We start from the raw sequence: 27,823 nt of genomic DNA, 5'->3' as shown, positions 1-27,823 counted from the left end.
CTCCTTTCTCAAAGTTAAGGAGGCAGTCTTCTCGGTGGGTGCTATGAAAGCACTAGGTGAAGATGGTTTTCATGCTATATTCTTCCACCACTTTTGGGAAACTGTCAAAGATGATTGTGTTTCATTCCTTACTTCAATTTTTCAGAATACGTCTGTCCCTCCTCACATCAATAAAACAATCATTTACCTTATTCTAAAAGTTGAAAATCCAACAACAATCTCCAGTTTCAAGCCCATAAGTCTTGTCAACTCTTGTTATAAATTTCTCTCAAAGATTCTGGTGAATAGAATTAGGTCAACGCTTGATTCTTTTATTTCACCAAATCAAAATAGTTTTCTTCTAGGGAGGGGGACTGATGTAAACTTCATCATTGCCTCTGAGATCATCCACTCTATGGAGAAAAAGAAACATGGTAGGAAAGGAGTGTTTTCTTTGAAAATTGATTTAGAAAAGGCTTATGATCGAATGGAATGGCCTTTCATTTGTCATTGTCTTCTCTACTTTAATTTTGACTTAGATTCTGTCAACCTCATTGTGAGTTGTATTTCTTCTGTCTCTTCTTCTATTTTGATTAATGGGAAGTTGTCTTCTTCTTTTAAGCCTACAAGGGGTCTTAGGCAAGGAGATCCCCTCTCCCCTTACTTGTTTATAATATGTATGGAATATCTTTCTCATATGATTCATAAAGCAGTGTGAGGAGAAGTGTTGGGCTCCCTTTAGGTTTAGAGGTGGCAAAACTCCAATTTCTAATTTGTTATTTGCTGACGATGTTCTCCTTTTTGGTCAAACAAACCACAAAACACTCAAATCCCTTTCCTCCACTCTCCTCTCCTTTTTCAATATGTCTGGTCAAAACATGAATAACCATAAGAGCTCCATCTTTTTTCTCCAAAAATACACCCCATTCCATGATTGATGATTTTGAGCAAGAGCTAAACATCACGGCTACCAATGACTTGGGCTAGTATATCTTGGCTTTCCCCTCACCCCAAAGAACCACAACAAATGAAGCCTCCAATTCATAATAGATAAAGTGGGGTCTAGCTTGGCCTCATGGAAGTCTTCCCTACTTTCCAAAACCGGAAAAGCTATCCTCATCCAGTCAACACTTCAATCGATCCCAAGATACTATATGCAAGCCATTCCCTTCCCATCCTACATCCTGCAAAAAACTTGATGCTATTTGTTCCAACTTCTTTTGAGGCAGTTCCCAATCAGGGAAAAAGATCACTTGGATCTCTTGGGAAAATATCTGTCATCCTAAATCTGAAGGGGGATTGGGTTTTGTAAAGCATGAGCATATTAACTCCATCTCCTGAACTAAGCTATGCTGGTCAGTCTTCAATAATTAAAGCTGGGCAGCTAGTTTACTTAGGGAAAAATATATTGATAACAAAATCTTCCCCACCCCTTTTAAGAAAGGATCTCTGATATGGAAAGGAATAGGGAAAGCTTGGAAGCTGTTTGAAAAAAGCTTGGTTTGGGATGTGGGAGATGGGAGGAATATAAATGTTTGGAAGGATAGGTGGCTCCTTCACCAATCTCTGAGAGAAATTCTAGTTGGTCCAATCCCTAAACCCTCACTTTCTCCAGACCTTGCGAGGAGTAAGCTTTATTCCAAGCAGGTACTCCAACATCAGCTCTCTTTTGAGCTTACAAAAAACTTATTTGAAGCAATCTCTTCCATCCAATTTTCCGAGAGTAAAGACACCCCCCTTTCAACCTAGAAATATAAAGGGAAATTTCAAGCCTCTAAGGCTAGAACAGAAGCTCTGAATCAGCTTACAACTAAAAACCCTCCCTTTGAATGGCAAAAAATCTGGAAGCTCCATACCCACCCAAAGATAAAAAATTTTCTATGGTAAATCACATGGGACAGGATACCTTCCAATCTCAATCTGCACAAAATAATTCCTCACTTTGATCCTTGCTGCCCTTTCTTCCCTTCAATAGAAGAATCCCTAACCCACCTTTTCATCTACTGCCCACATGCCCAAGAGTTCTGGAACCAGCTTCCATTCCAAGTAAACCACCACTAACCTGTCATTTGGCTTCAGTGGATGCACTAGAACATTAGCATTTCCTCTGCTTGTGTTCATTCAATCCCTTGGAACACTCTTTTTTCTTTTATTCTTTGGCATATTTGGCTTAGAATGAAGAAACGCATGGATGTTCAAAAAGAAAAATATTCCCATATCCCAAACTATTCACCAGTGCATATGGGCTGCTTCTGAATGCCACTTCTCTAGAAAGTGTGAATCAGAAAGTCCTAATCCCTCTCTTGCTGCCTGGTCTCCTCCATCCTTTCCTTACTTTAAAATAAATTGTGATGCTTCTTTCATTGATGCAACAAAGATCACTGGTGTTGGTGTGATTTGTAGAGACTATAAGGGTGATTGGATTCAAGGTTTGTCCTGGAAAGGTTACAGTCCAACCAGTTTTGATGCTGAGCTTAAGTAGTGCACTTAGGTTTGATTTGGGTGCAAAAGAAGAAATAGAACAATGGAATTTTATATTCTGATTCAAAAAGGTTAGTGGAAGAGATATGTGCAAGCCAATCTGCTGCTAACTTACCTGTTCTGATAAAAATTATGTAGGGACATGCTAAGGGAGTTGCACCCTCTGGAGTTGCACTTTGAGGGAAGAGAAACAAACTCAGTAGCTGATCAAGTAGCGAAAGATGCAAGGAAGAACCTGAAGATTATTAATCATACTAATATTTTGCATTATTCGCCTCCAGTTTGTTTTGTAACTTTTGAACAAGAACATTGCTCTGAACTTGTATTGCTTAACTTAATTTCGGTTGGTGATGTCCCATCTATGAACCATGGTGATGTAATTAACTCTTTTAACTATGTTTAATCCCATGCATCTTTTAAAAAAAAATTCTATATAGTGAAAAACTGAAAATGGTAGATTTGGTAAAAAAAAAATCAATTTTCTTAAATTTGAGAGCAAACTTGAGCAGGCTTTTATAAAAATAAAAAATTAAAATTAAAATATCCATTTCCGCCAAAGCAAAATTTGCGGAAAAGAACCAATTCAATACAAACATACTCTGTATGTTGTATCTACACTGGACTCCCACCATGCGAGAGATCATATTACAACTTTACAAGTCCTAGCATGCGATATGTAACATATGTTAAGTAAAGTAAGAAATGGTGTACCTCTTCAAATTGCTTTTACCTCTTCAAATTTGAGTGCATGGAGCAGGGAGAAATTTGGTGATTTTATGTAGGAGTTATAGGCTTGTAAAGGGAAGATGGATGAGCTAATGGGTGAAGTTCAATCGGAGGAAGTAATTACTTAAATGAGACCGATAGATGATAGGATGGATGAGTTGGAGAAGAGGGAAGAGATGTATTGGAAACAAAGGAGTAGGCAAGACTGGCTAAAACATGGTGATAAAAACACTACGTTTTTCAAACAAAGACGAAGCAACGAGCCGCACGAAATTAAATAAAAAAATAAAAGATGCGGCAGGTGCTGAGTTTGAGGATGAGAAGCAGATTACAGAGGTCTTTGTGAATTATTTCCAGGAGCTCTTTGCAAAATATAGCCAGGTGGAACCGGAACCAGTGCTTGACAAAGTGGAATCTGTCGTGAATGAGCGACATTACAATGATCTAGCTGCTCCTTTTACTGTAGAGGAGGTTCGAACAACACTCTTTCAGATGCATCTGACAAAGGCCCCTGGGACCGATGGTATGTCTGCAGTATTTTTTCAGAAATTCTGGAATGTAGTTGGTATGGATGTTGTGGATAAAGTGTTAGATATTTTGAATAATAATGGTGACATATGTACTATTAATCAGACTCACATTGTGCTAATTCCGAAAAAGAAAGATTGTGAGTCTACTGTTGATTATAGGCCTATTAGTTTGTGTAATGTTATGTACAAGATTGTCACAAAGGTACTAGCTAAAAGGCTGAAAATAGTACTACCTTTTATTATTCATGAGTCGCAAAGTGAATTTGTTCTGGGCCGGTTGATCACTGATAGTATTTTAGTTGCTTATGAGTGTTTCCATTACCTCCGAAAGATGAAAACAGGGAAGAAAGGCTATTTAAGTCTCAAGCTAGATATGAGTAAGGCAAACGATAGGGTCGAATGAGATTTTTTGCAGAAAATGATGAGTAAATTGGGTCTGCCGGAAACTATGGTGCAATTGATCATGAAATGTGTTAGTTCTAGTAAATGGGCAGCCTTCGAAGAAATTCAAGCCTAGTTGCAGGCTTAGACATGCGGATCCTTTATCTTCTTTCCTGGTTACTATGTGTGCGGAAGGATTGTTAGCTTTGCTCCGGGATGCAGAAAGGAGGAAAATTATTCATGGTGTTAAAATTAAGAGAAATGTTGCTCCTATTTCTCACTTATTTTTTGCAGATGATAGTCTCCTTTTTGTGAGGGCTGTTGAGGGTAAAAATACCCCGTATACGTGGACCAATCCCACAGTGACACGTGGCCCAATTATGGGGTGACACGTGTCACCACGGGAAGATGCCACGCAATCCAAAGTTTTTAAGGTCTCAGGCCAATCCCATGGTGACACGTGGCCCAGCCATAGGGAGACACGTGTACCAAGGGAAGATGCTTCTAAAAAACAGCACGCCAAAAAGCCCTAACAACGTCAGGGCCCAAATTCTGAGAGATGACACTAAAAGCCGCAAAACGGCGCCCCCAGAGGGGCACGTGGCGATCGCTGATTGCGCAGCCAATCACGTCACGCAAATCTAGGGTATAAACCCTAGAGGGGCACGAATCCCACCCCTATAAATACCCCAATCATTTATGATGAGGGGGGATTTTTCGGACAATTGAAAACACAGAGCATTAAATAGCTCCAACTTCTCTCTACTTTCTCTCTCTAGCCCTTTTTCCGTTCTGATCACTGACTTGATCTTCGGAGGCGAATATTCCGTTGAACGGAATATTCGTGGTTTTGCAGGTGGGACCAACGTATTTCCAGCAAAGCGTGACCAGTATCCCAGGAGATCCAAAAAAGACCCGAAACATTTGGCACCGTCTGTGGGGATACTCGTACGTTATGGCGATAGACGGTCAGACACCTAATCCAGGCGAGGATGGACATGTAGAGGATATAATCTCTACGATCCGTACTATTGATCCTCTAATAGCCACATTTGAAGAAGCTGATGATGCTCCTGTTACTGCAGCCTCTCTTAAGGCCGCGCTTAACAAACTCAGAAAGGAAATTGAAAACGGAGCCTCTACCTCTAGGCAGCCGCCCAGGAGAGAGGAACAGAGGGCTCCAAGAAAGACACACAGCAAAACAGTCCATGCAACGGACGCCGAAAACACTCCATTTCGAAGGCCGACTAGAAGGTCCCCGAGAGTACCGCGGACTAATTTCTCTGACTTGTTGGCTAAAACGCAGTCGGCTGGGGGGAGGGGTAGGCAGCCTCGTAGAGAAGAGCCTGAACCGTCCAGACGATGGAAGGATGCTAGAGAGTATCTTAGGCATAAGCAGCGGGAACGCGTTGCCCACTCGGACACGGCTTCAACCCCAACTATGCCGGATAAATTTTCACATCACTCTCTCTCCCAACATACCAACACGGCCACCTCCAGTGGAAGTCAGGCAATTCGCACCCCAACTCCTATTCCAGTCTTCCATGCTCCAACTTCTGTTCAGGCCCAATCACTGCAATATCAACCTCAGGGGTTCAATGGCTTGATAAAGCCAAACCCCCAGGCATACGTACAATATGGGTCATATGGGAAGGTGTACGGAAAAGCTCCCTATCTGACTGGACCGTCCGTGCAACCACAACCCATTGATTGGCAATTGCGCCTACTTACTCTGGGAGATAAGCCGCCCCCGTTTTCGCAAGATATCCTAAATGCCCCTCAGCCACCAAAAGTGAAAAGTGTACTTGTGGGAGCCTATGATGGCACGGGTAACCCAGAGGAGCACATCACCTCGTACAGGAACCTGATGTACTTGCAAAGTGTAGATGATGCTACATGGTGCAAATGTTTCCCGACCACTCTGAAGGGTGTGGCACAGGACTAGTTCAATAGTTTGCCGGCCGGTTGTATCAATTGTTTTACCACTCTTAGTTTGCTGTTCGTGGGAAATTTTTCATACAACATACCACCTCGAAAGACTAGCCTTAACTTGGCGACAATCGTCCAAGAAAAAAATGAGGGCTTACGCTCGTACGTCCAACGATTTAACCAAGAAAAAGCCCAAATTCATAATCTACCGGATGAAATGGCTTACTCTGAATTTCTCCGGGGATTAAGGCACAATGGTTTTAAATTTTACTTGGTAAGGAAAAAGATTCGGACATACGCGGGTGTTCTGCGGGAAGCCGAAGCTTATATTGAGGCGGCGGACTTTTGTTCGCTCACAAAAGCAGAAGCGCCGGCCAAGGGGGCTGAGAAAAAATCTTCTCAGCAAGACTCGGCCGGCCAAAAGAAAGAAGGAAAAAACAGAAAAGAAGTCTGGGTGGCTGATGGCCAGCCGCAGAAAACCAAGAAGGTCAAGGCGTACGAGCCCCAGTTTGAATTCAACAAGGATTGTTATTCTATTTTGATGGAAATCAAGGATAAGTTTGAGTTTGAGAAGCCACAGCCGCTGAGAGGCCCGGCTCAGTACAGGAACAAGAACAAGTATTGTCATTACCACAAGGACGTGGGACATGACACAAATGATTGTATCAACTTGAAGAGACTGCTGGACAAATTGGCCGAGAAGGGCATGCTGAATTCATATGTGATGAAGTCCAAATTCACTTACACACGGACAAACAACACGTCCGAGCAAAGACAGAAGAATGATAAGAACAAAGATAAAGAGGATGATGGCAACAACACTGATTCGGGCTTTGTGGCCGTGATATCAGGAGGATTTGCCTCAGGCGGTCCCACTATGAGAGGGATCAAGCAGGATGCTCGGAACCTGGGAAAGGTGATGCAGATGGATTCAGTGAAGGCTGAACCCTTCCCCGAGGTAATTATCAGTGAGGCCGATCGGGGGGAGGTCAAAGCCTTGCACAATGATCCCATAGTATTCATTATGAAGATAGCCAATCTGAAGGTCTGACGAATATTAATAGACACGGGTAGCGCGGCTGATATCATCAGCCTGGCCGCCTTGAAAAATCTAAGCTTTCCAGAGGATGCTCTCCAAGACATCACTCACCCGTTGGTCGGATTTGGGGGGAATGGCATCCACCCGGTGGGCCGGATAGATTTACCCGTCCAATTTGGGCAAAAAGGGGAGGGAAGAGATATGGTCGTCCGCTTCTTGGTTGTGAAAGAGCTTACTGGCTATAATGTCATACTCGTCCGTCCTACGCTGAATGCAGCAAAAGCAGTCATTGTGCCTCACCTAATGCTGCTAAAGTTTGAGAGGACGGACGGGAAAATAGGTACAATCCAAGGAAGTCAGAAGATGGCAAAGGAATGTAATCAGTTGGCGGTTAAGCCTACAGCGCGCGGACCAAAATCGTCCGAGCCAAAAGAAGAAGGAACCTCACTCCCAACACACTAGGTCGGCCAGAAGCGTAAGGCGGCCAAGATAGAGCAAGCATAGCAACTAATGACTGTCGGTCGGCCAAAAGAGTTACGACCCTAGCCGGCCGGCAGTCACCAGGATATAGTGCTCGACCCCGATCAACCAAATCGGACAGTCAGTGTGGGCACAATAGCTTTGGGTGTGCTTGGGGATGAGTTAATTCAATTATTGAGAGAGTTCAAGGATGTATTTGCATTTGAGGTCGGCGAGATGCCAGGCATAAGTCCAGATCTGGCTGTGCACAAATTAGCGGTAAATCCGGCCGTTAAACCTGTCCTCCAGAAGAAAAGAAATCATGGAGAGGAAAGGAATCAGGCGGCCGCAGCAGAAGTTAAGAAGCTTCTGGACGCCGGTTTCATTCGGCAATGCTTTTACCCAGAATGGGTGGCTAATGTGGTCCTTGTCAAAAAGTCGAATGGAACTTGGAGAATGTGCGTGGATTACACAGATCTAAACAAGGCATGCCCTAAGGATAGCTTTCCCCTGCCCAAAATCGACCGGCTGGTTGATTCGACGGCCTGGCATGCCCTGATGAGCTTTATGGACGCATACTCCGGATTCCATCAGATTCCGTTATGGGAAGAAGACCAGGAGAAACGACGTTCGTGACTGAGCAGGGGTTGTATTGTTACAGAGTCATGCCATTCGGCCTTAAGAATGCCCCAGCTACCTTTCAGCGACTTGTAAACACAGTCTTCATAGATCAGCTCTGCCGGAATATGGAGGCGTACATTGATGACATGATTGTCAAGTTAAAAGAGCTGGCCGACCATTTGAAGGATCTAAGAGAAACATTTACCGAACTCAGGCGGCATAAGATGATGTTAAATCCAAAGAAATGTGTCTTTGGTGTTGAGTCCGGTAAATTTCTCGGATTTTTAATTGATCAACGTGGAATTGAGGCTAACCATGAAAAAATCCAAGCTGTCTTGGACATGAAGTCACCAAGGACAATTAAAGAAGTCCAAAGATTGACCGGCTGTTTGGCCGCACTTGGTAGATTTCTGTCAAGATCAGGGGATAAGTGTCGCTATTTCTTTCAAACCATATAAAATAAAGCTATGTTTGAGTGGACAGAGGAAGCCGAGGAAGCATTCGTACAGCTAAAGGGCCACTTACATACATTGCCTCGGCTTGTCAGTCCACTTAACAGCGAGAAGTTGTTCATCTATCTTGCTATCTTAGAGCACTCCTTAAGTGCCGTACTACTTGCTGAACGGGACGACCGCCAGAACCTTGTCTACTTTGTTAGCCACGTCCTACATAACGTTGAGCTAAGGTATCCCCCCATTGAAAAATTTGGCTTGGCATTGTACATGCCATCAAAAAAGCTGCAGCCATATTTCTTGGCACATTCAATTGTGGTCTACACAGACCAACCTTTGAAGAAACCATTTACAACGTTGGAGGCAAGCGGCCGTATGCTCAAATGGGCCTTGGAAATGAGAGGTTTTGATATTACATTTGAGCTAAGAAAAGCAATCAAGGGGCAAGCCTTTGCTGATTTTTTAGCTGAAATGACCCGGCCGGATCTTCAGACTGCGGGGATCAAATCTGGAAAGTGTTCGTGGATGGCAGTACGACAGCCACTGGTTGCGGTGCAGGTGTTATATGCCAATCACCTGAAGGAGATAAGTTTGAGTACGCCCTGAGATTCCAGTTCCAAGCCTCTAATAACGAGGCCGAGTACGAAGCCCTCTTGGCCGGCCTCAGAATGTGTAAGGCGGCAGGAGCGACAAAAATTGACGTGTGCTAAGACTCCCTACTTGTAGTCGGCTAGGTGAAATGGAGAATTCAAGGCGAGGGAGCCGGCCATGGTAAGGTACTTGAAGATTGTAAAAGAGGAGGTTGAGAGCCTAGATCATTTTACCCTACAGCAGGTCCCACGTTCGTCCAATCATCAGGCGGACGCCCTTTCTAAGTTAGCATCCTCAGCATCATGTGATACTCCCAGGTCAGTGTTTTGGGAAGTAAAGGAGAAGAGGAGCATTGATGTTGAGCCAGTACATGCAATTGATAGAAGCTCCACTTGGATGGACGGGATCCTGTCTTACCTCAAGGACGGATTACTCCCGGCCGATCCTAAAGAGAGCTGGTTGATGAAAAAGAGAGCGGCTTGGTTTGAAGTTAAGCAATGAGAGTTGTTCAAAAAGGCATTTGTAAAGCCATACCTGAAATGCATTACTCCTGAGAGAGGGTATGATGTCTTGGATGATATTCACCAGGGGCAGTGTGGTTCTCACATTGGAGAACGCGCTTTGGCTGAAAAAGCTGCCCGCCTGGGTTACTACTGGCCGAGCTTAAAGTCGGACGCAATGGAAATGGTGAGGAAATGTGACAAGTGCCAGAGGTTTGCAACATTAATTCACCGACCTGACAACAGCCTTTCAGCCATTAGTAGTCCGCTCCCCTTTGCCAAATGGGGGATGGACATCTTAGGTCCATACACACCAGCGTCCGGCCAGAGGCGGTATGTGTTTGTAGCAGTTGACTACTTCACAAAATGGGTAGAGGCCGAGGCCGTCCGTCCGAGGCATCAAGTGGACAGATGTTACAACCTTCATATGGAAGAGTATCATTACGCGTTTTGGCGTTCCCCAGTCTATGGTGTTTGACAATGGACCTCAGTTCGAAACGCCTCAACTCAAAAAATGGTTGGAAGACCAAGGCACAGCTCATTGCTTTGCTTCGGTCGGCCGCCCACAAGCGAATGGTCAGGTAGAGGCATACAACAAATTGATCTCCAATGGAATTAAGCGCAAGCTAGAAAAAGCAGGTGGCTTGTGGGCTGACGAGTTGATTAATGTGTTGTGGTCCATACGAACCACGGCCAAAAGTTCCACAGGAGAAACTCCCTTCTTCCTAGTATATGGTGCTGAGGCGGTCCTTCCCATTGAAATGTATGAGCCCACTCTTAGGGTGATGCTATATGATGAAGCGGCCAATTGGGAAACCATGAAGACCGCTCTAGACTTCCTTCCTGAAGCTAGGGGCAATGCGGCGCTTAGGCATGAAATCTATCGTCTTCGGATGACCAGGGCATACAATCGCCGAGTGTCAAAGCGGCCGATAAAATTGGGAGATTTGGTCCTAAGGAAGATGGAAGCGGTCGGGCGAGCAAATGAGGATGGCAAGCTGACCCCAAATTGGGAAGGGCCTTATCAAGTCAGGGAAGAGGTCAGAGATGGGACTTACCGTCTTGAAGCCATGAACGGCCGACCCATCCCGCGTACATGGAACACCGACAATCTGAAGAAATATTATGTTTAATTACTTAGCCAAAAAGCTCTGTATACAGCTAGGTCTGTTGATCGAGCAATGTAATCCGTACGACCATGACAATGTAACTTTGACAGATTAATGAAAAAGTCAAACATTGTTATAATAATTTTTCCATTTTATCAATGCTTATTTGTACAATTCATAATTTATACAGATAGGCCGCGTGAAAGTTGCAAGTAGGTTACTTGCAACATAGCAACACGGTCGCAGAACAAAAATAAATTAAATAAAATAAGAATGGGCAGCTTGAGCCCAAAATTCGCACGAATGCGTCCGCCCTAAATTAATGCGGACGATAGGGGTAAGGTACCCTGTGAAACCCACATAGTGGGGAAAGGGCATACCGAGGCACTCCAGCCTAGCCGAACATGAAAATTTTAAGTTGAGATCACACTTGGAATTTCCTGAGTGCGCCCGAGCGATAGTTTCAACGGGCAAACTCAAATAAAGCCCATCGAACGGCCAATTTATGTGTTGATTCGGCGTACCACCAAGTCCAAGGGCAATCATTATTATGATTTGATTAACTTGGTAAAAGTCATACCACCTAAGGTATAAATTCTACCAAGCCAATCCAATCACCCAAAGTATGGACTAGGCGAACGCCGAATAAAGGGGCATACCCCCCAATTGTACGCGTATAAAAATGCAAAAAACTCGTTAAGTATAAAATAGGCAAAGTATGAAGCAAAATCGGAAGCCAAATCAATAAAAGGGCCGCTCAAAAGGCGGTAAAATATCTTACCTAAAAACCGCTCAAAAAGGCGGTTAAAAAAGTCAAGAAAACTATACATAAATAGAGCTTAAAAACATAGAAAGCTGAAAGTCAGGGGGCGGCCGGAGCAGAAGCTGAGTCTTGGACTGGGATGGGATCCTGAAGAGCTGCAGGAGAGGCGTCCTCAGCTGGTACCTCTTTGCTCTCCGCTTCACCATCATTGCCGTCCGCCACTTGATTTTCCTCATCCTCTGAGGTTATTGGTGTGGCGTCCAGCTCAGGAGAAGGCTGGCCAGCCTTCTTAGCCTCCTCCCTGAGGCAGACGAAGTTGAGGCGCTTAGTGAAGCGCTCTTGAAAGTAGGCGGCCTCCCCATCCTCCACCTTGAGCTCGAACGCCTCGAAGAAGAAACTCTTCAGCCTATCCTCAGCGTTCTGCTCAATGCGGACGACCTCGTCTGCGCTAGGGGCCCGAGGTGTTTGCAACTGGAGAGTCAAGTCCTCAACGGACTTCTTTAAACTTTCCACCTCGGCCCTCAAAGTGTCCGACTCGTCCAAGGCCTCCTTTAAGTGTTTTTGGGCCAAGGCCACATCACTTTGGAGCTTTTTGGAGGCCTCGAACCCTGCCCTCCAGCGTTCGCCGTCCAGTAGGGCTTGGTCCTTCTCTTGTCTCATGGCATCCCTGGCCAAGGACTCTTGCTTTAGGGCCTCGCCCAGCTTCACCAAATCCTCTGCCTGCCGCGCAGCTTTGTCGGACAGCGCATTGATTTGGGTCTCAAAATAGCGGCGCTGAATGGCCGCCTCCCCAATAACAGCATCCTGGGTCTTTTGAATCTGGGCCCAGGCATGCTTCAGCCGCTCGTTCTCCTTGTCCTTCCATTCCAGGAAGGCATTCAGCCGCAAGAAGAACTGCGTACAGGGTAAATGTGTTAGCAAAATGAGCGAAAAATTGGCTAAGTGCATTTGAGGGAAAGATTTACCTCAGCGCTGCAATTGATCATGGGGCCGAGGAAGCCCTCATGAATTCCCCGCAGCTTGTCTCGCTGCTCAGCAGGGACGGCCCGAGCCATGGCCTCCCGCATTTCCTTCATGTCTGCTCCAGTAAGGGACTGGCCGGGCAGCTTCATTTGTAGCTCCTCTGCAATGTCTATAGACGGACGCAAAGAGTAAAAAAAAAAATAGAAGAAAAGTTATTGGAACTGACCATCAGAGAAGCTTGGAGGAGTTGGGAGGTTGAAAGTGAATGAGGGGGGCGGCGTCGGCTCATGGCTCTCCTCCCCCGTCCGGCCAGGCTGATCGCCGGCCAACTGATTGGCATCAAGCCAATCAGATTCATTGACTCTTTGGACGGGCGGAGTCACTTCTGGCCCGATCGGTTTTGCCTGGGTCGACTTACCCTTATCGTCCGATTTCTCGGACCTAACATGATCCGGCATGGCGGCCGGATCCATGGACTTGGAGGCCCCACTATCACTCAGCCGGGGTTGTTCTCCTTTGGACTGTCTTGAGACAGTCCGCGACGTCGTCTTGGCCGCAGAAGTGGAAGTGTTCTTGGATGCGACCGTCTTCCTTTGCTTGGAGGCCTTGCCGTCCTGATCCGTCTTGGACGCAGGAGACGACTGCTTATGCTTGGACCTGGGGGTTGGAGTGGCCAGCTGTAGAAACAAAAGTTATAAAAAGAAAGAAAGATAATATAATAGGCCGAGCCTAGTCAGGAAGAAGATCTCTTCCGTAATGCATACACGGACGTAAGAAAGAAAGCTAGATGGGTTTACTTACTCCTTTAGTTTGCTCGTACAGTCTCTGGCGAGCCTTGTACCGAGCCAGGTCAATCTCGGACATGTTGACCTCCCCTTTTTGCTCCCTGTCCAGCATCTCGTACGCCTCAGCTGAATGAAGAAGAAAAAGAGTTAGAAGATTTTTCAAGATCAAATATTATGTGTAAGTGTAAGAATATGTTTCCGTGCGTCCACCTTGGGGCAGGTTTCTGTATAGGCCGTAGGCGGACATGAAGGTGGGATCCGCAGCCAGCCGGATAAAGGGACCCAGTTACTTGGAACGCGCTCAGTCTTGCCGTTCCTTTTCAGCTGGGGTGGACGGGTGGCTTATCGGACTTGAGATCCCCGCGTCCAAGTTGAATTGGCTCAACATTGAACCGATTCATCCGCAAGTTAAATTCGACGTCCTTAGTTTTGACGCGGTAGAATCGGTGCTTCCAGTCACGCCACTTGGAGACGCGGTCCATCACCACCATGTAATCCCTAGTGGTGCTCAAGATGAGCCAGCCGTCCGTATCCGCGTCCATCTTAGTTACTGAGTGCATCTCACAGAAAACTGCAAAGTCTGGCACGAATCCCTTGCAGATGCACGTCACCAGGTATCCAAAAATGTTCAACCAGCTGTTTGGCATCAGCTGGAAGAGTGTTATGTCATACTCGTCCAAGATTGTGCGGACGAAAGGATGGAGGGGGAAGCGCAGTCCAACGTCTAAGGCCGCCCTGTAGACGCTGAAGGATCTTTGGCGCGGCCTCTCTTCTTCCCAGGCGGCCAAGGCGCGGGACTTCCTTGGAGGCTGGATCTCAAATCCTTCCCCGAGGAGGAGGAATGCCTTGTATTCCTCAAAGTTGTGGTTCAGGTAGCCCAAGGCCGTGCTACCCACCATGCAGGCGTACGGATCCTTGAAGTTGTCAATATTGGCAACCTCTTCATCGGCCGCCTCTTCGCCCTCTGCGACCGCCGCTCCACCCTCGGCCGCATTTTCAGCTTCGCCCTCCTCTCGTTGAGGAGCGCTCCCAAACTCGGAGGACAACACTCTATCGAGGTGAGCTGCCTCTGCCGAGCTGCGGCTCCTAGAGCTATGGCCGCCCCGAAGGGAGATTGTGTCTTCAAGTGGTCGTTTGCCCTTATCTTTGGCACCGGCCGCCTGACTCCCAGTAGGAGGGGCTCTGCGAAGGGGCAGGTCGGACGGTTCGTTAAGAGAAATCCCCGTTCTTGGTCTGTCCGACCCGCCATATCGGAGATAGAGTTCTGAAGGAGTGGGGACGGACGCTTATGATCAAGAAGAGGAAGGAGGCCCCTCACAGAGTAGCAACTCGGCCCCATCCATGACCGAGCTGGCATATTGGGGGAACCTCAACTCCGGAGTTTGCCCGGACGTTCCCCCCCACTAAAGGAGCGCCTTGAGTTCTTTGACGCTCCTCAAATGAGGAAGTTACCTCCACGGCCGAGCAGTGAGTGCCCGTGGAAGCGGTCGTAGGAGTAGTGGAAGGGGTCTCAGCATTAACTCTGTTTGGGTCATAAGGTGGCCTAGGGTTTACCAGACTTCCGTCTGGATTTCTGGCCGCGTGACGGTCGTGCGTTTGCATCGTCCGTGCCATGTTCGACTGCAGGGACAGAGAAGAATGGGTGGATATGAGTTGGTGCACACTAGAAATGGACCCACTCCATGAAGGAGACAACTCGTCTCCGTCCACTCTAGACTCCTCAGTCCCAGGCGAACGGCTGGCCTCATGAGGAGAAACGGACGAAGCCGAGTGTTGAGCCAGTTTTTAAATAAACAAAGAAATAAAAAGACAAGGAACAGAAATGCAGGCGACCTACCTCTGTACGTGTTGAAAACTTGGAGAAACTTGAAGATTGATCGGAAACCTCAACAAATGTCACCGGAAAACTCAAAGGCGCGGCGGAGCTTTTGAAGATTCAAAGGAAAAACACTTTCTCTCTCTAGAAGCTCTGACTTCTCTCTAGAAAATGTAAAGTTCCAAAGTGCCAAAATGAAGTCAAAGCCCTTGTATATATAGGAAAAATTTATGGGGGTAAGATGGTAAATTCAACTTTCTCGCCCAACTTAGTTAAACGGTTACAATTTGAAAAAAGTAACCTAGAATTTGGAAGGACAATGAGCAATTCCGTCAAAATAGACGAAAGGGACGACCTAATAAACGACTCATCCAAGGGAAAGCTGGCAGAACTAAGGCTCATTCCGAAATAGCAAGAAGGCCGCAAAAATCGACAGCCTAGCTTCGTCCGCGCCGCTCGAATAGATAGGCATTCGCCTTAAAAATGTTAGGCGGACAGAAAGTCGACAAACCTCTAAAACATCTGTACGCGCCAAGGCTATTAAAGGTCAGAGGAGCCGGCCTATTAGCGTACGAGCCATCCCCTCTGAGGGGCAAATGTTGAGGGTAAAAATACCCCGTATACGTGGACCAATCCCACAGTGACACGTGGCCTAATTATGGGGTGACACGTGTCACCACGGGAAGATGCCACGCAATCGAGAGTTTTTAAGGTCTCAAGCCAATCCCATGGTGACACGTGGCCCAGCCATAGGGCGACACGTGTACCAAGGGAAGATGCTTCTAAAAAACAGCACGCCAAAAAGCCCTAACAACGTCAGGGCCCAAATTCTGAGAGATGACACTGAAAGCAGCAAAACGGTGCCCCTTGAGGGGCACGTGGCGATCGCTGATTGCGCAGCCAATCACGTCACGCTAATCTAGGGTATAAACCCTAGAGGGGCACGAATCCCACTCCTATAAATACCCCAATCATTTATGATGAGGGGGGGATTTTTCGGACAATTGAAAACACAGAGCATTAAATAGCTCCAACTTCTCTCTACTTTCTCTCTCTAGCCCTTTTTCCGTTCTGGTCACTGACTTGATCGTCGGAGGCGAATATTCCGTTGAACGGAATATTCGTGATTTTGCAGGTGGGACCAACGTATTGCCAGCAAAGCGTGACCAGTATCCCAGGAGATCCAAAAAAGACCCGAAACAAGGGCGACGGAGGAAGAAGTGGACAATGTATTGGGTATTCTCTCTACCTACGAAATAGCTTCGGGTCAGAAACTGAATATGGACAAGTCAGAGGTGTCTTTAAGCCGAAACATAGAGCAAAAACGAAAAACCATGCTTCAGATGAAGTTAACTTTTAAGGTTGTCGAAGGACATGACAAATATCTTGGGCTCCCAACCTACATTGGAAGTTCGATGAAATAGGTGTTCCATAACATTCAGGATCGGATTTGGAAAAATTGAAGGGGTGGAAAGGAAATTTCTTATCACAAGCCGGGAGAGAAGTGTTGCTCAAATCGATAGCTCAAGCAATTCCAACGTATGCAACACAATATTTTTTTGATTCTGTAGGGAATATTTCAAGCGTTATCCCAAACTTGAACCCCACTGTGATCATACACTTAAGTACAGTGGCGTCCAAAGGGAAAGAATATAGAGTAAAAGAGTCGCCAACAAGTTTTAGGAACTTGTAAACCATTCACGAGGTGAAGGTTACACCCCTTAACGATCCAGGAGATCGTCAACTCCAATAAGTCTGGAACCATGACTGGTAGTTCGGGGATGAAGGTACAAATCCAATCTAAAAGAGATTGAACCTGCCCTAATAATAGGCCTCTACTTTATTCTGATCGTATTCATGTGCGTTTTCTGACTAACTTGCAATGAATAAGTTTACCCTAAACCTGTTTAATCTATGTTGGTTGAATATTAATGCACAAATAAAACTATTTTTGGCGATCACTTGAATTATAATCAAATTAACCTAAACAAGATTATTAATTATCTTATTAAGCGTGATTACAAGTACAAATTCCCTTTAAACATGCATAAAAGGTGTGATCAAGCAATAACAATAAATATCAAGCAACATAATAATAATCATAAATAATAATTATAATAAATATCATAATAATAATCATCATAATAATAATTACAATCATAACAATCATAATTAAAAATAATCATCATAACAACAATTATAACAATTATAATCATAAATTATAATAATAATCATAATAATGTTAAAGCATAATAATAGCAAGATCCTAGACATGATACTAACAAGATTAATAACAACCCCTAGCATGTCACTAAACAATAAAAATCAAATCTTTAGCCCTATCATGATACTAACATGAATATTAGAAGAAAATAGGAAGCATCATACTTTTAATCATACTTGATATTAAATTTACCCTAAACATAATACTAGGAAGATCAAAACACCCTAACATGACTCTAGGAATCATAATAATAACCTAAGCATGATTTCCATATCATAATATCAATAAACCAATTAAAGCACTTACTTGGATGCCTCGTATCTCTTTCTAATAACAAAATACATACGTTAATAATTTCAAGGAAAATAATAATCAAAGAATTAAATTAAATAATAATTGAAAGAGATATTTGGGAACAAACCCTCAAAAATTAAAACCTTTCACGTCTAGGGCGAAAGCAACTTCGAATTATGCTAGGTGTGTCTAGTGCTAATGTATGAGAAATTGTGTTTGTAAAAGGCTAGGCTTAGAAAGAGAGAGAGAATCAAGAAATTATTGATGAGTGTTGGTGATTGAAAAAGGGAGATATGACCTCTATTTATAGAGAAAAAAAGAGGGTCGAAGAATAAGAAAAGAATCCGAATTCGAATCGAAATAGAACTCGATGGATAGCAGTTTTTGCGGATTTTGTTTTTATCATATCTTTTGATCCATAAGTCCAAATAAGGCATATAATATGTTGTTGAAAATCTCTTGAAGTCTAATTTGCAAAACAATTAGAATCAGATTAAAATCTTTTGTAGATAAAAAGATATGGCCGAAATAGTAGGACGGTGTCAGTTTTGGATAGAGTTTCATATCTCATTCATATCTTTTTCGTTATAGCTCGGATTTAATATTATAATATATCATTGGAAAGATAATTTCAAGATCTATCCAACCATATAAAAATTTGGATAAATATTATGAGGCACGAAAATAAAATCTAACTGTCTTTGAACATCTTTAAATTCGAATAAAACTAGGATTTAAAAAAAGGAAAGTTTTTATTTAACTCAAATTCTTTAATCTTATCTTTTCAAAAAGGATAATTAAGATCTTTTAGAAACTTATGGAAGGTTCTATTTAATCCTAATTAGTTCAGGAATAGGATTATACATTTGGACCCTCCACATGATCATTGGGTCGTAGGTAAAATCCGGTTTGGGCCTAGTTTAGTATTTTGGTTATAACTTCCTCATTATTCATCGGAATTAGGCTTATAATATATCGTTGGAAAGGACTTTTTAAGCCCCATCCAAATAAACCATTGTTGGACCCTTATCATGGACCAAACTAAACTGGAATGCACATTTTTTAAAAATAAGGTAAGAAAATAAATATTTTCAAAAACAGAAAGAAGAGATATTTTAATAAAAACATCCTCATCACTAGACTTTTCACACTTTCGCTTTTTTCTATAATCAAATGATGTGAAAGGTATTCATCACTGGGTTTGGTTTTGGGGAGACACATTTGGGTGTTTACAGATTAATGAAATTTGCAAGCTCCCTATCCCTTTGTTCGAGAGGAGGGATTCTTGGGTGTGGCATTATACTAAGAATGGAGAATTTACAGTGAGAAGCGCTTATAATTGTACGGAGGGTGATCCCATCTTAAGGGGTACCCTCCTTAAATGCCCTTGGCCGCTTAAAAGCATAGGATTTACACTAGTTAGGGTGTATTAGGATTTGAATTCTTGACTGTTTGGGAAATCTTGAATTAGAAATGATACTCTCATCACGCTTTTTTGTAAGAAACAAGTAGGAGTCGCCGATATTTTAGGTTAACTCATAAATCTTGTTCATGCCTTTCTCCTAAGTAGAGTTCAAGGGATAATTAGCACGAATCATAAGTTTACCCATGCCCAAATTGGTCTACATAAACCAGAAATGAGTTCGGGAGCAAGGGTACTAAAATAAAGTTACTTTTAGGGAGGAATCGCTATTCTAGCCCTATTATGGCCTCTACTAGCTCTTCTTTTTCACAATTTCATTACCAAACAATATATGCAATGTGATACCAAAAGACTAAGTTAGTTGATTTTATTTACAAGCATTAATCACGTAGGAATTACATTACAAAAGTCGTTATTCTTTGTTTAATAATATTCGTGAAAGAACAATAAATAAACAAGATTTGCCTTGTCTTAAGTGATAAAAAACAATTAATTATTCAAATTCTAGTCTTGATTAACGAAAGAGTACTATGTGAATTAGTTAATCAAAAGTTTGTTTAAAGTGATCAAACAACAATAATTACTCAATTAAAGTTATTTAAACAATAAAAGAAAAGTGATTTATCTAAGTGCTCAGGAAACTAACCGTTCTTCTTTTATGTTAAATCTCCGTTTAATGTGTTTATGGAATTTCTTTCTTCTTTGTACCTTCAAGAGCTTCAATGGAGGGATTAGAGTTGAAGAGTATTTGGGAAGAAAGAGGGAAAAGTAGTATGATAGTAAGAGAAGTAGAGAGATTAGGGTTTGAGAATACTAGGGTTTTAATTCTGATTTTTTTCGGTCCCCGTCATGCTGAACGAAGACCCCTATTTATAGGTGTAGGGATCTAGGTTTAGGGTTTTAGAGTCGTGTCGTCAGGTGATGCGCGCAACTCTTAGAGTCGCGCTGGGGTGTCGCGCGCATCTCAATGAGTCGCTCGCGCAAGGCGTGCGCAACTGATTGAGTTGCGCTGGTTTGCGGTTTGCCTTATACGAAAACGAGTTTTTAAAACTTCCATAACCTTTGATTGCGGAGTTGGATTAAGGCGTGTGAGATATCATTGGAAATCTCTGAATGTCTACTTTCCAATGCCGTTAGAATTAGACTAAAATATGTTATGGATCAAAATTTATGGCCGTTGGAGTGCAAGGGTGTCGGTTTTAGGGCCCGGTTTAGTGTTTTGATCATAACTTCTTCATTTTGGCTCGAAATTGGGCTTATAATATACCGTTGGAAAGCTCTTTGAAAAGGCTATTCATTTTTATAGGACTTTCACGGGAATTTGATGGTTGGTTTATCTTTTTGGCTCGGTTTTCAACAACGTAGGTTCCATTGGAGCCAATCATTGCATTTAACGCATTTGGGTCCGTTATTAATCAAGTTTAAACATGTATGAACACGTTTTAGGCCTAATCAGTAGTCGAAAAAGGCTCTAAAATAACTTGGTCTCAAATATGGGTTTCAACTTACTTCATAATTCTTTTCATAGTCCATAAACACTTCAACTTTGATCTAGCATGAATAACGGATTTTTGTAACATCATCGCACTTCCTTTCGGGACAAGAGGCCAAAAGTAGGTGTCTACAATAATCTGCTCACTATGGACCAGAAAAATGTAGAGGCCTCGACTTCGAATGTTGGTTGCAAAGTAGATTGGTCGATGGTATGGAATGCTGAGGTTCCACCAAAAATTAAATTTTTTGGATGGCGTGCTATGAAGGAGGCAGTGGCTGCTCGTCTTAGTCTAGATAAACAAGCAATGCAATTGGACACGACTTGCCCAATGTGTGGGAATGCGGTTGAGAGCACCCTCCATATGCTTGCTCAATGTGATGATGCTAGGTGTATTTGGTACCCATCTCCCCTGCGGCTGGTGGTGAAGGACTAAGAAAGTGAATCCTTCAGGGATTGGTGCTGCTCAGTTCGCAAGAAGCACAAAGATCCCTCTTGGTGGAGCTTATTTTGGAGTATTTTATGGGGAGTGTAGCTGCGTGTGTAGGAATGCGTGGGTATTCGAAGGAAGGAAGAAAGAAATGAGCGACATCATTCATAAGGCCGTGGGTATCGTTGGTGAGTATGAACAAGTGAAAGACACTGCTAGCATTCATGTTGCACCGCAGCTCTTGGAGTCTCGTTGGCAGCCCCCCCCCCCCCCCCCCCCCCACAAGGTACGATTAAATTAAACTCTGATGCTGCAACTTCCAATTTATCTTGTGTGGGTTTGGGTGGAGTTTTGCGTGACACAGTTGGGGATGTTGTGGTCTCAACATGCTTACGGATGGTTGGAAAATTTGAGGCCAATGTTGCGGAAGCATTAGCATTGAGACACGCTTTGTCTATATCTTTGGAGTTGGGCTTTGATGTTGTGTGCTTGGAGACGGATTGTTTGAAGGTAAACAATCACTTGGTGAAAGGTATGACTCCCTCTACTGCATTTGGCCTTGTTATAAATGACATACTCCAATTTGCCCTTCGATGCCAAACATGTTGTTTCTCCTTTGTGAAGAGGTCTGGCAACCGAGTTGCCCATGAGCTAGCTAAGTTAAGCTTTTCTTTTGATGAACTTAGAGTTTGGATGGAAGAGGTTCCTATTGGTATCTCTGAATTTGTAATCGATGATTTGAACCATTTGGTTGATTAATAAAATTGCTAGCTCGTGTTCCGTCAAAAAAAAAAAAAGAAAGAAATGGTGTACCAAAGATATAATTATGATGTAACATATGTTAAAAAGGGCAAGCTTAAAAAAAATTGTACTAATATATTAAAAGGCATTTCTTATAACGTCCACGTGTCACGTAAATTCTTCTCATTGCATCACGTCACTCATGCAACTACTCATAACGCCATGTGGCTCTCCCTTCCAGAATTAATTATCTTACCACCAAGTTATGTGATTTTTTATGTGAACTTTTGAATACAAAATATTAATATATAATATATGACATATGACATATGCAACAACAAATTTAATTAGAAGAAAATTGAATTATAAATTACAACATATATTACTGATCAATTCCATGTAATAATCCGAGGCATCGATCGGACCCAAAAACTTGTTAAAATTAAAACCAATACCGGTTACAGCAAAAATTAAGAAGTACTCCATACTTCGTACAGACTTTCAATTAAAGTTTACCTGTAATTGCATTTATATAGTAAGTAGAAAATGGAGCAAGGATTAAAATTATAATGATGTATGTTATAAAATGATATGTTTTTTCTGCTTCTTTATTGTATGTCAAGTTCAGTTTTAGTGTTGCTTTGACATTGTAAAATCACTATACCATCGAGTTAAAACAAATTTGACTAAAATGACCAATATTTTGGATTGAAGTTATCAATATTTTTATAAGCTTCTAGTTGTTGATTGGTTTCACATATTCGCATTCCGGATTGTGTTTTTTAGATGGTTTCAAAATAGGATTCATGTCTTTTAAACCTAGGAAGTAGGAACCCTATTTATGAAGAGCGGTCGCTCATCTCTCTTTTCAAGTTCTCGGTCCTATTTAGAGAAAAACTTTGAATCTTGTATTTTCCTTTTTTTTTTTTTTGACAAGAGCAAAGGAACATCAAACTAAGAAAAAGAAGACAAAATACGACGACATTTCTTCGCGATGTCGTTGGCCCGTTTTACCTGTTCCCTTGGGACCTTTAGGATTGTGCACCTCAAAAAAGAAGCCCCCACTTCCCTAATTTCCTTAACCAACCAAGTGATCGAGACATCCTTACCAAGGTTATCTTGCAGGTTATTAATGAGAGAAATAGAGTCAGGAGGATACCATGTTTCCCCTGTGTCCTTGCCCATTTCATTGCCTCAAGACACGCCCAAGCTTCACGCTGAACTGCTGAAGAGGCCACCCCACATCTTCCCCCCTCCATTGTCCTACATGTAGGGCTAACCCTCACTGCCGCCCAACCAACCCCTGCTCTAGAGGTCTCCTTATCCCATGACCCATCAGCTTCCACAATGAAGTTATCATAACCAGTCATGTCCTTTCCCAAGTGCACATGATAAAAGCCAGGAGGAATGATTGGGTCATTACACCTCAACTCCCTGTCGGGAGTTCCTTGATTACCCTTATAAATGAAGCTTTCATGGTCTTGCATTGCTTGGTTTATAAATTCCTTCACCAAACTCGCGTTCCCATTAGCATTCTTGAAGCATCTAGCATTTCTCGACTTCCACAAACCCCATAATGTTGCTATGAACAAAGCATTACGAGTACTATACTTACCATCCTCGCTATGAATCTTGTATTTCCAATGAAAGTTTATGTACAATAAAGTATTAACAATTGCAAATTCATGGAGTAGTAGTAAATGATATTTCCTTATATTAGAACTTTGGAAGATTTTAATTCATGGAGTTTTATTTCCTAAGAAGCGGTAAAAGTCATTTGATTGAGTATCTGAAGTTTTTGTACCAATTAAAAGTTTCACTTACCCATAATACCTCAAATAAGCAACTTATTTCTATACGAAATAGTCTTAAGATTGAAAGTGCAACATTCTATATTATTGCAATATTGCCACCCAAAATGTACTTTCTCATCCTTCATATGATCTTTTACTTCCCATATATTATTTATTGTACCAACATTGCACGATTTGTCTTAATAAATACTTTCAAAATATAAATTTTTTACGGACTGTAATTAGAGACATAATAGCACTGATTTGATATGCAATACAAATATAAAATCCTTTGAATACGACACAAACTTAAACATCCAAAAGAAAATTTTGCCTAGTATTTTGACCTTTATTTTGCTTTACTTTCTTTAAACTCTTCCTTTTGCTGACTAATTCAATAGTTTAGGTTACTTTTAAAACCAAAAACAGTTATAAGTGATTAAGTGTTCCAATTGATAATAACTGTGACTTAAGCTGATGACCAATCATTAAAATTAGTATTATCCCAAGTCAGATGGCTAACCCCAAAAACAGACCAAACCCACCTAAACTTAGTCCTATTTTAGTATTTATAAATTAGTTAAAAGTAGCTGAGCTCCTAACCCACTTTAAAACTACCAAATATTCCATATTTCAACTATTATTACCTCAAAATTGTCTATAAATTGTTGCATACTAAACCTTCTCAAATCACCAACTTACAAATTCAATTATATTTCATTACTACTTTAGAAAAAGCCCTCATTAATCAACAATTTTACCCTTGTTACTAACACCAAGCACTAAAGTTTGCAAAAAAATTAAACTCCTCATGGAAATGATGAAGGGTGTCATAGTATTAGCAATTTCTTTGATGGTGCTAGATTTAGGAGCTTATGCACAAGTTCCTACTTCCCCTTGCACATCCTCGATGCTTTCGAGCTTTACTCCTTGCGTAAACTACCTTACCAACAGCAGTGGCACCGGATCTTCACCAACAACCGATTGTTGCAACTCATTAAGGAATCTTATGAGCAATGGCACTGACTGTATTTGCCAAATTGTGACCGGGGGTGTTCCTTTCCGTCTTCCTATCAACCGGACCACGGCTATTTCCCTCCCTAGGGCCTGCAATCAACCTGGGGTTCCACTTCAGTGCAAAGGTGAAATCATTATAACAATATAACATTATAACCTCCTCTGCTCTATAGTTTATTATTACCTATCAATCTGTCATGTTTTATTATGATAAATTTATCACTCTTTGAACTTTCTAAATTTAGTAACATAAACATCGAAATACTTTATATTATTCATAATGATGTCATTGGCTAAAATACAAAAGAATGACTACACTGATAAGGTGAATATAGTACTAATGGTATCCTTGTTTAATTTCTAAAAATCATGTATGAATTGTGGTACGAAGTTATATTTAAGTACATACTTCATCATTTATATGTATACATTGTATTTCACAACTTATTAATCAAAGCTTATAAACTTTGACTAAATTCAGAACTAAAAAAAAAAAAAAAAAGGACTTTTTATTTTTTTTTTTTTTTTTTTTTTTTTTTGTTTTCTTATCTTGTGATATTAAAGTTGTATTTTTCTCTGATTTCAGCTTCTCCTGGTGCTCCAGTTCCTGCTCCAGGTACGATTATATGTTTTCCTTTCTTTTTTCCGATAATTTTACCTCATTAATAAATCAAATTGATCAGAATTTCATTATATTAGTATCTGTTCTCGACATAGTAGTTAATAGTTATTAATTTGCTAATTTTTCTTGATACTTGCAGGTCCGGTTGCCTTTGGCCCATCTGCCTCCCCTGCATCATCCATCTCTCCTAGTCCCGTCGGTTAGTATCTTTATCATGAAATTCATTTGAATTCCAGTACATGAGCAAGATTTATGAAAGTATTAAGGCTAATTCTGATCTGTTATTTAACTATGCAACAGGTACAGTTCCTACATCTGATACACCAGCACTAGCTCCAGTTTCAGACGCGAATCCAACATTGACTCCACCATCTACAGTAGAAGGTGGTTCTCTGCCACCAACATCAACAAGTACAGGAACGGGTTCTGGTTCTTCTCTCAACCCCTCGGATTCAGCTGCAATGCCTTCTCTGAGCATTTCACCTGCTGTCTTGCTTTCGGCAGTTGCTGTCATGATGATGAAGTACTTCTAGATTATTTTCTGATTTATCCACTGTTATGTAATATATGGATGAGGATTATTCTTTTGAGAGTTGTGATTATTTGTTTCGGGTGTGTTTTCTTTTTCTTGTATTGTAAGGTTGATTGTTTATCAGGAAATATTTATGTACATGTTTTTGTGAAATAAAATTTTATTTTGTGTCCTTATACTGTGAAGAGTTTGATATCGAAATTATTTAATGATCTTGATTATTCAGAGAATTTACACAATTACACATGTTTTAGGTGTGATCAGAATGCACATGAATGCTTATCAGTTGATTACCTAGTTTTCTTCCTTATTGCTCATACAGTCAATGCTTTGATTGTGGGATAAGTCATTCATCTAAGCATCCCTCATAGTTGGTACCCTTCACATTTACATGACTTCGTTTACCATTCGTGTGACTCGTCTTAAATTACTGATCTGCCCCATCATTTTAATGAAACAATAAAAATGAGCATAACAAATTGATACAGAAGGGCAATTATGGAATCATGAAAACAGAATGAGGAAGTACAAACTGCCCTCCAAAAGCTCTAAGCTTATATATAGTTTAGACTGATCAACTCTAGGAAACTGCTGAAAACATAATGGTTTTGAGAGTCATGATGTGCGTAAAATTAGCTCTAGTAATAACCTTACTCTTGTGTGTTTTACCTCTTGGGATAGAATCTCAAAGCCCGGGTTGTTCGTTACAAGGCCTACAGCTTGATAAGTGCTTAAACCAAGAAGGACAATATGTTTTCTTAGAGCCTTGTTGCAGAGCCCTTAACCAAGCTCTTCGAGTTGGGTTCCACTGTTTGTGCTCAGTTTTCATGACTGATGCTCCTCAATTAACCACCATTTTCTCTTTGTCCTTTTCAAGCTGCTACATTACTGTCCCTCCTTTCACCATGTGCCGAGGTAAATACATTCTAATCATATTCATACAATGATACAATACATTATTTACTCATAATCTTTTCTGAATATGAGTTTCATTTATTGTTGAAGATTTAGGTACAATGCCAATATCTCTTCCAATTCCTCCCAACAGTTCAGCCAAGGATATTCGGACTGCCCAGCAAACTCCCCTACTGCCGCAACCTCCTCCTCCTCAGGCAATTGGCGGTCAATTAGGCCTTAGTACCACGCCTGCCAATTCTACTGTGGTGGAGCAGCAGTCGCATCCAACCAAAAATGTTACATCGATGCTACATGTGGTGGAGAATGGAAGCAATGTACCTTCATCTGGTAGTAAAGAGGATTATATTTTCTGCTTCAACTGTTGGTTAATTTTTATAGCTCTTTATGCCTTGGTTTTTATATAGCCTAAATTTCTTATGTCGTGTTTTAATCCTTATTGTAGATTTGTACTCACACCATGAGAAAGTTAATTGAGCATTGATGGTTGCCTAAGAAGAGAATTTGTTTAATGAATTTGATGTTCATGTGACCAAGGAATTTGTCTTGGCGTCCAAGATTTAATTTAATACTAAACCTAACCTTTCTAGCTAGCTTAAAGTCACATTGGAAGACTGGAAGTATATGTTTGATTTTAGGAAAATTTGTTAGAAAAACCTTTTTAAGTGAATTTTTTGTTCATAAAAACCTTTTTAAAAAAATTTGACTAGGAGAAAACTGTTATATTTTTTTATTTATTTTTTGTTAAAGATAGCCAAGTGAGACTTTCCAACGTTGACTGTCACGTGCTTCCTAATTTTCTAATCACACCCCTCTTTTCCTAATTCCACTCTTTTCCCTCCAAATTAAACACTCTCTCTCCTACTCTCTCTCATCTACATGAACAAGCATCGAGGCAATTACTCTCTTCTATGCCATGGCTGCAACATCATCAATGACAAATTGAATCTGCATTCAATTTACACCAACTCAACAATAGTAATTTACACCTACTGGATCCATAATTGCTGCATATTTGAGTATTTTCTAATCAACTTTCAAAAACTCTAGAGATGGACAAATTAAGCACTTACCTCTGGTCAAAGCTTGTTGGGAAAGCCTTCAATTGCTTTGAATTGACTTAACTCCAACAATGGCTTATTTACACAGAGTAGAGAGAGAAAGCAGGAGAGACAATATGTGTTAAATTGGATGGAAAAGAAAGTGGAGTTGGCAA

The 27,823-nt window shown here is 41.7% G+C and overlaps 3 protein-coding genes across 3 annotated transcripts; all 3 read left to right on the top strand.

The window, feature by feature from the left end:
* The first annotated feature begins 10,155 nt into the window (after positions 1-10,155).
* On the top strand, positions 10,156-10,821 carry LOC110713473. The gene has a single exon (XM_021891916.1). It carries the CDS (start codon positions 10,156-10,158, stop codon positions 10,819-10,821), a length of 666 nt encoding a protein of 221 aa, XP_021747608.1.
* Positions 10,822-24,194: 13,373 nt separating this feature from the next.
* Positions 24,195-25,866, top strand: LOC110713387 (non-specific lipid transfer protein GPI-anchored 2-like). Its single transcript, XM_021891837.1, has 4 exons — positions 24,195-24,663; positions 25,125-25,154; positions 25,300-25,359; positions 25,461-25,866. The coding sequence occupies exons 1-4, from the start codon at positions 24,333-24,335 to the stop codon at positions 25,691-25,693; spliced, it is 654 nt and encodes a 217-aa protein (XP_021747529.1). The 5' UTR covers positions 24,195-24,332; the 3' UTR covers positions 25,694-25,866.
* Positions 25,867-25,950: 84 nt separating this feature from the next.
* On the top strand, positions 25,951-27,550 carry LOC110713388. The gene is made up of 2 exons (XM_021891838.1): positions 25,951-26,607; positions 26,698-27,550. The coding sequence occupies exons 1-2, from the start codon at positions 26,295-26,297 to the stop codon at positions 27,012-27,014; spliced, it is 630 nt and encodes a 209-aa protein (XP_021747530.1). The 5' UTR covers positions 25,951-26,294; the 3' UTR covers positions 27,015-27,550.
* The last annotated feature ends 273 nt before the right edge of the window (positions 27,551-27,823 follow it).

This window comes from Chenopodium quinoa, unplaced genomic scaffold, assembly GCF_001683475.1.
Source record: "Chenopodium quinoa cultivar QQ74 unplaced genomic scaffold, ASM168347v1, whole genome shotgun sequence".
In the NCBI taxonomy this organism is placed as follows: domain Eukaryota; kingdom Viridiplantae; phylum Streptophyta; class Magnoliopsida; order Caryophyllales; family Amaranthaceae; genus Chenopodium; species Chenopodium quinoa.
The sequence above is the reverse complement of the archived record's forward strand: the minus strand, read 5'-3'. Positions and strand labels throughout refer to the sequence as shown.

Coding starts and splice junctions, on each gene's coding strand:
- LOC110713388 (XM_021891838.1), top strand. CDS start 26,295: ATGGTTTTGAGAGTCATGATGTGCGTAAAATTAGCTCTAGTAATAACC. Junction 26,608..26,697: donor TCCTTTCACCATGTGCCGAG/GTAAATACATTC, acceptor TTATTGTTGAAG/ATTTAGGTACAATGCCAATA.
- LOC110713387 (XM_021891837.1), top strand. CDS start 24,333: ATGGAAATGATGAAGGGTGTCATAGTATTAGCAATTTCTTTGATGGTG. Junction 25,155..25,299: donor TGCTCCAGTTCCTGCTCCAG/GTACGATTATAT, acceptor TGATACTTGCAG/GTCCGGTTGCCTTTGGCCCA. Junction 25,360..25,460: donor CATCTCTCCTAGTCCCGTCG/GTTAGTATCTTT, acceptor ACTATGCAACAG/GTACAGTTCCTACATCTGAT.
- LOC110713473 (XM_021891916.1), top strand. CDS start 10,156: ATGGTGTTTGACAATGGACCTCAGTTCGAAACGCCTCAACTCAAAAAA.